The 14,307-nt window shown below is 39.4% G+C and overlaps 1 protein-coding gene across 1 annotated transcript in view; it reads right to left on the reverse strand.

Moving 5' to 3' along the window:
- SPOCK1 (SPARC (osteonectin), cwcv and kazal like domains proteoglycan 1) overlaps nucleotides 1-14,307 on the reverse strand; it is a 322,590-nt gene that overhangs the window by 14,534 nt on the left and 293,749 nt on the right. Inside the window, exon 7 of the mRNA XM_074883470.1 lies at nucleotides 4,010-4,126. Within this exon, the coding sequence (XP_074739571.1) occupies nucleotides 4,010-4,126 (117 nt within the window). The remainder of the gene's footprint in view (nucleotides 1-4,009; nucleotides 4,127-14,307) is intronic.

The following is a 14,307-nucleotide window of genomic DNA, read 5'->3' on the forward strand; positions in this document are numbered from 1 at the left end:
GTGGTTGAAGGTGAATAGTAGTATCTACCTCCACTTCAAATTGTCTCATGTAAAAGCTACTGCCTGTAAATCACCAGATGCAGCATTGCATCTGCAGTCCAAACCCAGCAATCCTGGATGCTCTCCGCACCCACGACAGGCATGCAAGCAAAGCGTGCCCTGAGTGTGCAACGCGGGCTCTGACTTACTGCGTAACCGGGGCAGCCGATGGAAAATGGTTCTTGGAGCTCACTTACCTTCACTGGGAGGTCACCGCGCTCCCATCAACTCGGTGAGGCCAAGTGATGCTGAATTAATTAACTCCTTTTTGGAGTCTTTTGATATACTTGCTTATAAATATGATGCAATATGCTGAATGAAATAAACCACATACTGTAATTACGTAATGAATTAAGTGCTTGGTTAATAGGCTGGACAACAGACCCAGAATAACAGTAACCTCAGTGAGAACTTCTCTGTGTCTTTCTGTGCATCAGCTCAGTGCTGCAGTGCCCATGGTGGGAAACAAGAGAACGGTGCAGGCTCCGTATCCCTCCTGCTCTTGGCTCCTTGGCAGAGGCTGCCAACGCAGGTGTCAATTAATGTCAGTTGTGGTGGTTGCTCTCATTTGGACACCTGCTCACAAGGACGATGACTGAGACCATCATGTTTCTCATTCTGACTAACAGCTGTTCAGCACCCTAACAACTTTCATTCACTACAGATCTGGAAGGAAATCAAACCGGTGACCTACATGTAAGTCTCATATCCCATTAATACATAAAATGCTTCACCTCCTCTGAATTAAAATGGAATTAAATTAAAAAAAGTCTTTAAGTGAAAATCCTAATTAAAAATAAACATACCTCCTGGCACATAAAATTATTTTCCCCTTTCAAGAGTTGACTTAAATGAGCCAGTTTTATTTTATTAAAGTACACTACAATTAAATTAACAGGGGAATAATTAACCTAATTTCCCCCATCACTTAAAATAAAGGAAGGAGGAGAAGAAGTGTTCCCCAGAAAAAATCCTTTATATTGCATAGATCTCTAGTAAAAGAAAAACAACTCCCACTCCAACCAAAGAGACTATTCTAGATACAATACGGGAATGTTATGAATTATCAACAGGCACAGGAGCAATTTGAATCTGATCTTACTACCTAATTAGTTTTATTATTTCCTTCTGTCAAAGCATGTCCCTGAGTTGCTTATATTATTTATTGAGGAGATTTCAATTGTACAAAGCCTGCAGAAGACGAAGTTTCTGGCCTGTGGTGCTTTGCTAGTATCTGGCAGATAGCTCACTGAATGAAGGTTTGAGATTTCAAACGCAATGAGTTGTCCTCATCCTTTTCCTTTCAAGAGAGTTAAAAAAAGCCAAAAAACAACGCACTTTTTCTTCACCTGGGGGTGAACTTAATACACTCAAAAAGCTTATTTACACTCACAATAACATCTTGAAAATTTAATGTAGCATAGAGAAATCTCTGCTGGAACACCTTCTCCAGACAGCTGATGTGTCCGAGGCATCGTAGTCATCGCATCCCACCATCTGTTCCTTTTACTGCCACAGGGGCATACCCAAATGGATTACTTTGAGGATGTGCATGTCTTTTAAGACTTTACAGGCATAACCAAACCAGTTCAGTTTAATGAAGTAATCAGCTTGGTGAGGAGGGCAACACATGCAGAGCAATAAAAAAAGGGAAATGTGTACATTGGAGTGTATTTCCAGAGCTGTGTGTGTCCTGTTTGCCAGGATTCACACAAATTCTTTTTTTCAGCTTGGGTACGTGAATTTTGCTTTGAATTCTGAACCCTGTTTAAGATGTTCCTCGTTTTTACAAATGTTCGATGTTGAAGTTAGAGGAAGCCAAATACTGCCGCCCTTACTCTGTGTGTATTTTCAGTGCTACCAGAGAGATTTGAAGCTGTAGAATTTGGCACATGCAGATTAATTCATGAATACTGTTGCAAACTCTTAAAAAGAAAAACAAGCCCAAGTTTTGTGGCATTCAAGAATGTTTTAGGCATCTTGACTCATAAAGTTTCTTTTTTTTTTTTAACTGACATATAAGAAAATAAGAAAATGTGCCAAACTAAGTCAACATTCTAAAAATGAACATTGTTGAGATCAAGTGTTTAAGATCATCAAGGCAGCCTTTCATATAGAAGCTGCCAAGAATCAAACTAAACTAAAAAGAGATAACAGCTCCTCTGTGAATCAGAGCAAACACTGCAGAATTACCAGGAATGTTTTTCTCACTGAAATTGCTTCAGGAAAAAAAAAGACCCAGCACCTTTAGGAATGAATTTGGTCTTTGGCCTTTGGTAAGGTCCTCATGAGCAGCTCAGAGGTCATCTGCATGAAAAACATCCTTTTGACATTCTGATAAAATGAGATTTCATGTGTTTCTGGGTCTAAAGGACTTCGGACGAAGTTTTAAGTCTCTGGCATTTTCTGTCATGGGGTCTGAAATGAATTCACATCTCAAAGCCATGATTAGCTGTAAATCCAGTTGTCTTTCTGCACTATGGTTCAGTTTCCTCTGCATGATAATATCCTTTTTTGGAGTACCGTTCAAGAGATAAGTAGCACGTACGGTTTTAAAAGTACTGACTTTGTTGTAAATACTATGGAAAGTAAGAGACATATGAAAAAGATAATTTACACAGAACATGGCTTGTTTCACCACATAGTTTTAAGATACAATTACTCGGCATTAATGAGGTCTGGATATACTTTTGAGCTTGGTGTATATTCTGTTGCTTTAGGAAGAGGCAATCTATTGCTACACAAGCTCAGAAGTAGCACAGAAGAAGAGTGGCTGTGGAGACACAGACCAACAGTAAATATCCATCCTTATGTGCTGGGTCTGCTCCACTGCACCTTTAGCCTCACACTATGGGGAAACTAGGCACTGAGGCCAAAAAAGCTGTAAAAGGGAGCACCTGACTGAACCCTTTAATTCTCTGTGTGTGGACACTGGCTTTAGAGAGCTTGTAACAAAGAATCAGGGCAGTGAAGTGAAGGTGAGTCACACACCTAGATAAAACTTGTGCATCCTACTTTGCAACCCAAGGGCCCGTGTGTTTTGGGACATACTATTTAAAAGGATTAATGAGTCCTTACAGAAAATGAATTCGCATCTGCTCTCTGATGAACATGACCTCTTTTGATGCTGTTATCTGAATCTTTCCCCTCCCTGGTGGGTAAATGACATCAAAATCAGTCATGTTGGCTTAACCCACAGAGACTAAATGTCCTCTAAACTGTTCATTTTCTTCCTTTCTTTTTTAAAAAAAAGCATCAAAGGAAGCAAAGATGGTGTTATTAAATACCTGGGACACAACAGATTCTAGCTTTCCACACCATTTAACTATTCCAGCTCTGTGGCTGCGATGTGGATATTTTAATTTTTTCTTTCTCTTATATAAGGTGAAATTGAAAATAAAATCAAAGTGAGTCTTTTCCAACATTGGCATAATTTTCCCTATGCTTGCATGCCACATTTTTGGCTCATGCCACTGCCACTAGGTCAGAAAATGCTTGGCCATAAACTGGGGGGTAAGCATACGCCACTGCCCATCCCCAAGAAGTGATTTGGATGCAGCCACACTGATTTGGAGGGTCATGGAGTTTAACTGTTGACACGAACTATGTCATGCTAGTTAACCTCAGGACTTGAGAAAAGTCCCTGAGCAGTTTTATTTACGAGTATAGATGTGACCTCCATGCCCTTCAGACACAGTTATTTGCCTGATTAACTTGTAAAGGTCTCTGTCTCTGACTGCCAGTTTTTAGAGCAGTTTGGGTGAGAAAGAGTACAGAGTGACTGCAGCTCCTTTAGAAAACTGTGCAGCTATTTATCTGGAGGATCTGATCTCCTGCGTACCTGCTTACTTGCTGGGACCTAGGCTTGACACGACACTGTAGCACTAACAGTTGTGCTCAGCCGAATGCTCCCTCAGGCTGGGAAGCTGCCTACAACACTCAAAGTTCAATGGAAAAGGTGTTTTCTTACTGCCTTGTGCCGTCTCCGAGCTTGTTGGTTTGATGACCCGATTCGCGTCCTCGTGAAGAGCACCAAACCAGTCTTTTAGTCGCGAAGCGAGATTCCTCAGTTCTTTGTCTGTGCAAGCTAGAAAAAGAACAAAGCACCAGGCTGAGTCAAGAGCACCAGTGAAAAACCCTTCTCGAGACAGTCTATTAGAAAAATATTGTTTATGGTTGTAAGGTCCTTCTCATTAAGAGCTCTGAAATAGAAGAGAAGGTTAGGGAAAAGGATGGAAGTTAAAAAGAAAATGTAAGTCATTATGAATTATAAGTTGTACTCAAGTACTTCCTTGGTAGCTGACATGATTTGTGATGGAAGAAATGACACACAGAGCTACCCGCAGGTTCTCAATTACAGCTATGTGACTATTTAACTTAAATGTTTTCACCTTTTAGGATTTCAGAGAAAAATATCAGCCAAACAGATGGGGAGGAGGGACATACTTGCCTCGACATACTACTCAAACAAGATGCTAGGAATAATATATAACCACATTTGGCTTAGTATAAGCCTATTATCACAGTAATAGGAAATATATATACTTACTTATATACATACAAAAGAAAATTGTTATGTTGCTCTAGTTCTACTGCAAATGAGACTTTGCCACCTCTGAAGGTTGTCAATTCCATTTTGTTAGCTAGGTAAAACATTTTCTTATAAATTTTTACTGAGAAATATCTAATTTTCCAGAAATTTCTTCCAAGAGATTAATGTCCAGCTGAAGCAAATATTGTTAAGGAAGAAAGCTGCATTAGTCACTAGTTTCTGTCAGAAAAAATACTCTTGTTTTTGTATCATGCTTAGTGCATAAAATTCACATGCTCAGACAATATTATTCCTGCTGTGCACTCATTCTACATTTTAAATGACATTTCTTGGAATACAGAGCAAGATTTTTATGCCATAGAGGCAGACATCCTTCACAGGGCAAGCCACAATATGTCTTCTCCAATTCACTGAACATTATAATATTCCTCCTTCCACCTTATTGAAGAACAATTGAGTCCTACGGCTTGTCTTCCCAAGTTAAACTCACTGCTCCAACGACTGCAGTGAACTTGCTGATATCTCATGGCTGTGGTGAGTATTCATTTGTTCTCACAGGGTTTTTCTGGGTCAGAAATAGCTCTGAAGTTAAAAATAGGACATTATAGCTTTTTCTAAGTGGAAAGTTTTTTAGCATTTGGGGATGAGGGGGAGCAAAAGAAAGATTTCCCCATTTTTCTGTAATGCTGAAAGAGTTTGATAGATTTTCCTATTAAGGATAAAAATATGAAGATCACTGGACAGGCTGAGTCCAGGTAAGGAAAAATCAGGTCTTAAAGAAAAAAACCAACAATTAATGTAAAATAAATGGAAAACAATGCAATATTAACTGCAAAGATACTGAAAGTTACTGAAAAAGCTAATAACTTTATTTTCTCACTTAAATGAACATTATGTTTTACTCATTGTAAACTATCTTATCTTTGCAAGTTAAGACAAAAATCACAGAGTGATAGGATTTTGGGCCCATCATGCCATCTTTTCTATAAGGAACATCTCACGCTGCTGTTGTTCCTTGGCTGTTACTCACAAACAAAGTCTTTTATCAGAGAAAAATCACAACAGAAGCAATAGCAGAACAAATTCCATCATCCTGCCTGTAACAAGTTTCCCATCAGGAGATGCTGCCAGAAAGAGTGAGGTGGTAGAAAGAAAACGAATTTTATAGGTAATAAATATTCAGGAACGAACTATCTCTACACAGGCACAAATTATTTCTTATTTTGTGAATTTAGATCCATAAAGATAGAGAGATTTCCATCATGAACTAATTTCAACAGGAGTTGGGCACCTAAATACATCTTGGAGATATTTCTTTTACACGGGAGGGGAGATGCTGTTCCTGCATCCCCTGTTGAACTGTCATCAGCTAATTTTCATCAGACAGAATTTTTGCCAAAATATTATTAGGCAACTACAGCAACATGAGAGACCGTAATAGCCTTCTTTTCAATAACCTGTCTTCACAAATGTTTTCTGAGAAGAAGTGTACCAATAATCGTATCATCTTTCAGAATTAAAAGCAGGCAGTATCTTTTCTTTCCTTCTGCCAAGTAGCCGTCTTGTCCTTTGAAAGTCAGTTTTGCAAAGGAAAAAAAGAGAAATACAGTGCATAACAAGTAAGTGTTGTTTAGCCAATACCTCATACATGACAGGTTATCCATATGTTCAGAGCATTTCACAAGTATATCTTCAGTCAAAACTGCACATATAAACACAGCTTTGACTACTGATTATATCAAATGGGTGAAAAAGAAAGGATTCAGTTGTCCAAGAAATGAGTAATGTAGTTTTATTGTGCAAACCTGATACTTATTAAATATTAACTGTGGCACACAACATCTTTAGGAAGCCAAGGCTGGAACTCTGGACTACAAACAGCCATTCCTGTGCCATCCTGACCCCCTCATCATGTCTTCTGTATAGGTATACCGAGCTTCACAGCCCTTATGTCAACAAGTCACAGGGGGGAAAAAAAAAAAAAAGGAAAATACCCTCTAGGACTGTTGTTCAAATCTGTGTACTTCCAAATACAAAGACAACTCTAGACTCCACAGAAACCTAAGGTAAGTCAGACTCTCTGAGGGATACAGTATTTGCTCTCAAACTCACAACGCCATCCTGCCAGTGCAGAGTGCCAGGCAGCAGTTTGGAGCACGCTCGCCTCCTCTCCTGGCCTCAGCACCATGCAGAATGGCCTTCCCAGTGAAAAAATAATGCCTCTAAAATAAATTTCATAAAGTGGTCATTTGCTTTAAACTGCATTGACTGAGGTAATTTGAATCCATGCTTTTAAATGGCAATAGAAAACAGGACTGAATGCACAGTGTAGGTGGAACATAATTATATTAATTAATAGTAAATCAGACTTGAAATCATTTCTCTGTACAGTCCAGCCAGTCAAACATGTCAGGATCTGCAAAATGTCATTCATAACAAAGTAGTTATATTTTATTTAGCTTGTCTGCATTGCTAACCATGACGAGAACCAGCTTTTACCATGTGCATGTGTAAAAGCTGCCATTACCCAAGTGCTGCAATCCATGACCTACATCCGCTCGGTTATACCCTACGGCTGCTCAGACAGACACAGGACCCCTGTATCCTCCTGTCATTCCCTAACAATATTTCTCTTGATTTTGATGGAGCGAGAACAAGCTTTCAGCCTCCTCCGTGCAGTAGTTTCCTCAAAAACTGCTCCACTCACTCACTCAGAGGGCAGCCTTTAACAGTGGACCCTGGATGATGCTTTCTCTTATTTTCACCAACAAGTCTGCAAAATGTTACAAATCCTGCAGATTTCCTTTGGAATTCAGTCTGAGGCATGACTTGACAGTAAGCCCAGAACTGGAGTTTTCAGCATTCTGGAGAGTTTTTTTGTGAATAACTGAGATATTCCCTAAGTATGTTGCTTAAGGATGATTCAAGGGTGGCTATTATTTTGAGGTTCTCTCTTAGAACTGCAGTCTTTCTTCACAAGGATAACTGCTGTTTCACAAGTAAAACTGGTACCAACCGTGCTGTTAATATGTATTGAATAATACATTTCTTCACGAGACTTCAAAAATATAATGCAAAGTTCAGTTAAATTTCTATTCAAGTATTTCATGCCCTCAATCTTACTTTCTCCTGCACATTAAAATAGAGGAAGTATTATTTTACATTTTTTGTATTAAATTTTATTTTAATGCTACCATGCATGGTTAAAAAGATTCTACCTCTCTACCTAATGAAACTGCATTCTATTTTATTTGAACATTTTCAGAAGTCTCTAATCATTCTGAATTTGTTTGTTTTGGGACCCATTATTTTAGACACTTCAAAGTGGATTGACATTCAGAGGGCATGAGTTCAATACACACAAAGTCAGGCCCAGCCTCCAGCTGGGTATCCAGGAACCAGAGCACTTAATGATTTATTTCTGGTAGTAGAGCCCATTAGTTACATATCAAACAATTAGGAAACATAGCTCTGAGGAGCCCCAGATCCAAGATCCTCATATATAAATTTGCATTAGTATAAGTTATAAAGCAGTTTTAAGAACCCTCTTCATAAAAAATACAGTGCAAATATACCTCTCTACTATTAATAGAAGTTTCAAGTAACATTTCTCAGATGAGAAGAATAGGGCTGTAGGAGGAATAGAAGTGATAATGGGTCTCTTGCTATTTGAAGATCTATAAGGAGAGAATATCTAGGTTGCAAACAATATGGATTTTGACATGACTTGAAGCACTGATTAAAAAATCTGGGATGAAGAGAAACACCAAGGGAGGAACCTCTCCATAGCCCCTCTCTAACAACTGAAATCTGTCCAGTCAACTGTCAACAGCCATTTAAAACTCTAGTGCTGTGGAGAAGACACAAGTGCAAACACATCCAACTATGCATTTTCACTTCTGTGTGTATTTTCTTCAAAACAAGAGAACCTGGCTTCAATTAATTTCCTACACCTTTTAAAAAGGGAAAAAACACAAACTTTATCCTTGTTATTTTACTGATGTCACCAAAAGTTCTGCCTTAGCAGCTCTTGGATACCAGGTCCCCACGTAACGTTAACTGCGGGATCCTCTGCTGCTGATGTGCTTCGATGACATCCCATCATAGCCCATGGCTTCCCTGCCAGCAGCAGGTTGGTATCGCTGCTGTTACCAATGGGGATGGTGAGGCAGGCTGGTTAACATCCAGCTCGCCAACTTGATCACAGTGCGCCGCGCCCTGCGTCTGACGGGGCAGTGGGACCACGAGCAGCAGTAGAATCTGTCACCTCTCTGAGTCACGGCAATGCGAATGCAGGAGCAGGATCTATTCACTGCTGGGTCCAACTGACATCCTCAGATCTGAATCTGCAGATGTTAAGAATCATCCTGCAGAAGTGATTTAATAGCAAGCACTGAAAGTGCAGATTTATTCCCAAAGGTGAAGCAATTGGTCCAGCAGTTATTTATTCCTAACAAACTGCAAGCACGGTTGTTAAATACCTATTTGCACCAAGCAGAAAACATTAATCTGACCTAATGGAAAGCCATTAGCATGCTGTAAAGGCTCAGGTTTTTATAGGCGTGCTTCCATTATGGACTTTTTCAGCTCTACAGATATTAATCTATATAATTTGGTGGTGAAAATTAACAGTATACGTGCTGGTTTTGGCTGGGATAGAGTTAATATTCTTCACAGCAGCTAGTATGGGGCTATGTTTTGGATTTGTGCTGAAAACAGTGTTGATAACACAGGGATGTTGTAGTTACTGCTGAGCAGGGCTGACACAGCATCAAGGTCTTTTCTGCTTCTCACCCCACCAGCGAGGAGGCTGGGGGGCACAAGGAGTTGGGAGGGGACACAGCCAGGACAGCTGACCCCAACTGACCCAAGGGATATCCCAGACCATATGGCGTCATGCTCAGCACATAGAGCTGGGGGAAGAAGGAAGAAGGGGGGGATGTGTGGAGTGACGGCGTTTGTCTTCCCAAGTCACTGTTCTGTGTGATGGAGCCCTGCTTTCCTGGGGATGGCTGAACACCTGCCTGCCCATGGGAAGTGCTGAATTAATTCCTTGTTTTGCTTTGCTTGTGTGTGTGGCTTTTGCTCTACCTATTAAACTGTCTTTATCTCAACCCACGAGTTTTCTCACTTTTACCCTTCTGATTCTCTCCCCATCCCACCAGGGGGGAGTGAGCGAGTGGCTGTGTGGGGCTTGGTTGCTGGCCAGGGTTAAACCATGACAGTGTAATATTTAATTTCACTCTTTCAGGGAAGGACTTTCAAAGTGCTCAGTACCAGAAATCAACATTAAAACTGAACTCACCTGTAGATGCATAAGATTAAATCAGTATTGAATGTTCTCTCACATCCCATTTTTACTCTAGTCTAGCAAAATAATATTGTAAAATCTCCAGCTGGTAATGAAACAAACCTTATAACTCATACTGCATTTAACTCTAAACCAAACTTAGTACTAAGGAAGTACATTGTTGCATTACTGCGTTGAACTGCTTATGTCTCACTGTCATAATGTGCTGGTAAAATGTGACAAGCAAGGAGTCCATATTGTCCAGAAGAAAGTTACAGCGATACATTACACTGTATTTCAAAATAAGTGAGCTCTGCAACCAGATTCACAGAATGTGTGGAACACGTTTTATGTCATTTGACTTCTCTGTCATCTATCTGGTGTGTATCTGTTGCCTTATCATTACTATTGTTGTTATTATAATAATAATTCTTACAAATAGTACTACATTACTACCAATTACATGTGGAGAGACTGGTTCTTTGGGTTCATATTATTGTTATACAATACTAAATAGTCTCCTAGGTAGAGATTGAGGAGCAAATTCTCTGTTCCCTGAATGCCAAAGTGGAGCACGTGAACATTCCCTGAGAGCTGGGCAAGTTTCCACTGTTTCAGTACCGTAGAGGAAAGGAAACTGCAAATGCAGAGAAATTTAAAAAATTAAATAAAGTAGAAGCTTTAAAAAAAATGCATATTTAGCTACCAAAGCTAGCTGGTGTCCTTTCCATGTGAAGTAAACCTGTCATGCAGAACTCAGCTTAGGAACATGACACTAATTTTGAGTCACCTGCTTAAAAAGATGCAAATGTCCTGCCATGGAGCAGAACCAATGTGTTGTGATTGAGGTGACCAGCCACAAAATGTCAATAAGATCTGGAAAGCATTGCAAGAGAGCCCATCTCAATCCACAGTCTGAAATTTCAGAACTTGGAGTTCCCTGAGCAGCAAGAGGGAGTGGGTGCATTAATGGAAACCTGCCCTGCTTGCTGCTTGGCTCACAAGCAGAAAACCAGCTGTATTTGTAAGACATAATAGTGGTAACAAGCAGTTCAGTCATTCGTCCTGTGAGCCTGGAGGACAAGTCCATTTAGTTTTGATTAAAATGTGATACACCACAAACCTACATGACATTGCCCAATAGTGATATTATATTCCTACAGTTAGAAATAGGACAGGCATAGTTTCAACAATTCAGAAGGAAAAAAAAGTCTCATTTTTGTATTTTTGAAGACTAACATGACAAGGTTATATGGTAAAACACATACTTAAAACCACTGTAATAACACTATTTAAAAAGGTCTGATATAAATGTATCATAGCATGGAAGTTGACAGGAGATAATGCTTATCTTTTGTGCTAAGTACTAATTTTTATATTATTCTTTGTATAACAAGAAAACGTAGCAATTTTAATCATGCTTTGTCTGAAAAATGTCACCACATTTTCTCTCTTGTAGGTAAGTCAACAACTTATTTCACCCCACTATAATTGTTTCTATATGTGTGTGGATTATCACAATAGGCTTTAAAACTAAAGTAAAAAAAAAAAAAGTATCAGCTTTCAGGCTTCAGGGAGTGGGTCTGCTCCCAGTCATGCGAAATACAAAGCTTGTTCTAAAAACTGCTGCTGTAGGAGCTGATTTGAAAGTAAACATCAGAGAAATTTAGTACTGTTCTAACCCTCCACTTCAAATGCAACTACACACAGAGGCATATAAACATACACACATATATGTGAGTTGTAGATGACCCCGAGGGTTTTATCTGTGATATTTTGGTGATGTGATTGCGGCCATAATTACCTTCACAAATATTTGACCGTTCTTGTTTGGAAGGGGCAATGCTCTAATTTGATCTTTTCATTGAGGCTACAGGCAACTTCTTATAACAATAAAAAATGAAGTGTTATGCCAATAATTTTATGAGTAGAAAGGAATGGACTACTTACTATTACTATGAGGAAAGGTATTGCATTCCAAACATGCTTTGCTGGTTTGATAATGAAGGTATTTAATTTAAAATCCCTCCTATCATCACCAACATTTTGTGACAAAGTTCTACATGGGTATTTTTGTTGTACTGCATTTTTGGCATTCACTGGCTATTCTTCCACAGGGTTGACACATATGCTGATAGCCACCTCTGATCCTTCTGTCACTTGTTTTGCCTTGTCTTATAAATACAGCAGCACATGCCAAGATCCTGCAGTTCAGACTTTGAGATGATTACAGGAGCAGCTGAGTTATTGGGAAGACGAAATACGCTTTGATCTGAAGCTTCCTTAAAATGGCACATTTAAAACACAAAGCTCAGCCAGAACTGTATAAACGAAGATTGAGAGCTACGAAGCTCACTCTCTAAAGCTGTAGGCAAAGCATACATCTGCTTTCATAGTACTTAACGCTAGTTCCTTTTGTGCTTGCATTAATTGTGAAAACCCTGGAAAGTTCATCTTTGCTAGGTGCTTAAGAAGCCTGGAGGCTTATTTTAAATACATATAAACTGTAATGATGCTGGGGGTCTGTTGGAACTGGGCAAGAAGGCTTGTGGCAGTAACGTCCTTTGTGACATTTTGGCCATGTCAGGTACTAATTAAAATGTTATCTCCTGCACGGTTCTTAGCCTCCCAAAATTCATTTGCCACCTCACCCTAATATTCTCATTCCAATTCTGTCCTATCACCTGAAGGAGGAATAGACAGATATACCCACTGAAACCTAAAACAGACCAAATAAAAACGTCTAACTGAATGGACTTTTCCAGAAGGTTCATGTTGTGCTCTGGATGAAAGAAGTCTTAGTTGAGTCATCATCTTCCTTCTTGCCTCCCCTCCTCCCTTCCTCTCTGTTTCTTACAGAGCCTACTCTGAACAGAAGTCCTTGACCCAGCAGACACAGGTATGCGCCCAGCGTCTTCTGTGTGGAGTCTTGGAGAAGGCTCTCCAGTTCACAGTTAGCTGTGGTCGTGGCTTGTCAAGCATTGGCCAGACTTTGCAAGAGGGCTGAGTTCTTAGAAAAACTGAACATCGGTTTGATTTTAAAGCAGTGTTTAAAGCAGACCCACAGTTCACAGTCCATGGGAGGTTTTCACAGATATCTGACTTTGCTGCTAACAGTTTAGCAGATATTGCACTCTTAAGTATTTGAAATAATAAATAAGCAAAGCTGGAAGAGTAATTTAGAAACAAAACTCACTGGGGCTAAAATGATGGAATTGCAGGATGGTTATTTTTAGGCAGATGCTATAGGCTACCATAGTGTGTACATTTGAGTTTTAGATGGAATTGTTTCCTGCAGGCCTTTCAAAGCCACAGCTGCAAATGTTAAGACAACCTTCTGAACTTTTCCACATCCAGGAGGCTGTTTTGCTCCACTTTCTAGAGCTGAACAGAGAGAAATTTTAGATTCTGATCTTCAGTAAAAATGTGCTGAATTACAATAGTTGGAAGTAACTTGAGCTGTTGATGATAAGGGCAGCTGCTAGCTTCCATAATAAAAATGGCCTTGAGCTTGAAAGAGCAAAACTCTGGTAGTAAAATTAGTAATTTGACAGTATTTGAGAAGAAATGAGCAGATCTATTTACGTTCAATCAGAGTGGGAAAGCAACAGCCAAGAATATAAATGAAAAGATTACATACAGAGAAAAAAGTAAAAACATAAAATGATTTCACAGAATACCTATGTTAAAGCATAAACACTTGCAATGCTTCTCAAAAAATAAGTTGAAAATATGGCCATATATGAAATGAAATGTAAGAGACTTCTAATTTTTACAGTTGCTTGTGCAATCACATATGGATCTAAACTGAATTAGAAAAAAACCCAATAGCAATAGATCATTTTTGTAAAGTGTCACAGTAAACAGGGATATTCATTATTATTTGATACCATTCTTTTAAAATGCATGAGTTTTTGAGTGGTTTATAGGATAAAACTGCTTCTTTTACACAGTTCTGTTCTTCTGACACTACTCCATCTCTGTAAGTTTGTTCAAATCTAAAATTCATGAGCTCTCAGATGGTTATTGCCAGATCTTTTTTGTTTGTTTTAATGAGAAAAGGTATTATTTTTATGGCTAGCAAGATCTAAATACCAGTGGTAGATGCCTATTCTGGAGGTAAAGTTTGGGTTATCCACCCTTATGATAATGATCACTGCTGCTCCCTGAAGAAACTAAGTGCAGAAGAACATTGTAGAGGAATGGAAAAGCAGCACTCTTATTATGCAGCCTGTGTCTACCTATCACAGGGCACTTCCAGAGGGCCAGTGAGCACCACGACTGGTCTGCTTTCCCATGGGAAAACCCCTACCCCACATCCTTCCCAGGGTCCCTGCTGTGATTTAGGATACTGCCTAAGAGCTGCAAGAGGGACCCAGGAATTTATTAGAAAGACTCCTTTTTGCCAGGAACTGGTACTCTATCA

The sequence above is a fragment of the Strix uralensis genome, chromosome 14 (assembly GCF_047716275.1).
Source record: "Strix uralensis isolate ZFMK-TIS-50842 chromosome 14, bStrUra1, whole genome shotgun sequence".
Lineage (NCBI taxonomy): Eukaryota > Metazoa > Chordata > Aves > Strigiformes > Strigidae > Strix > Strix uralensis.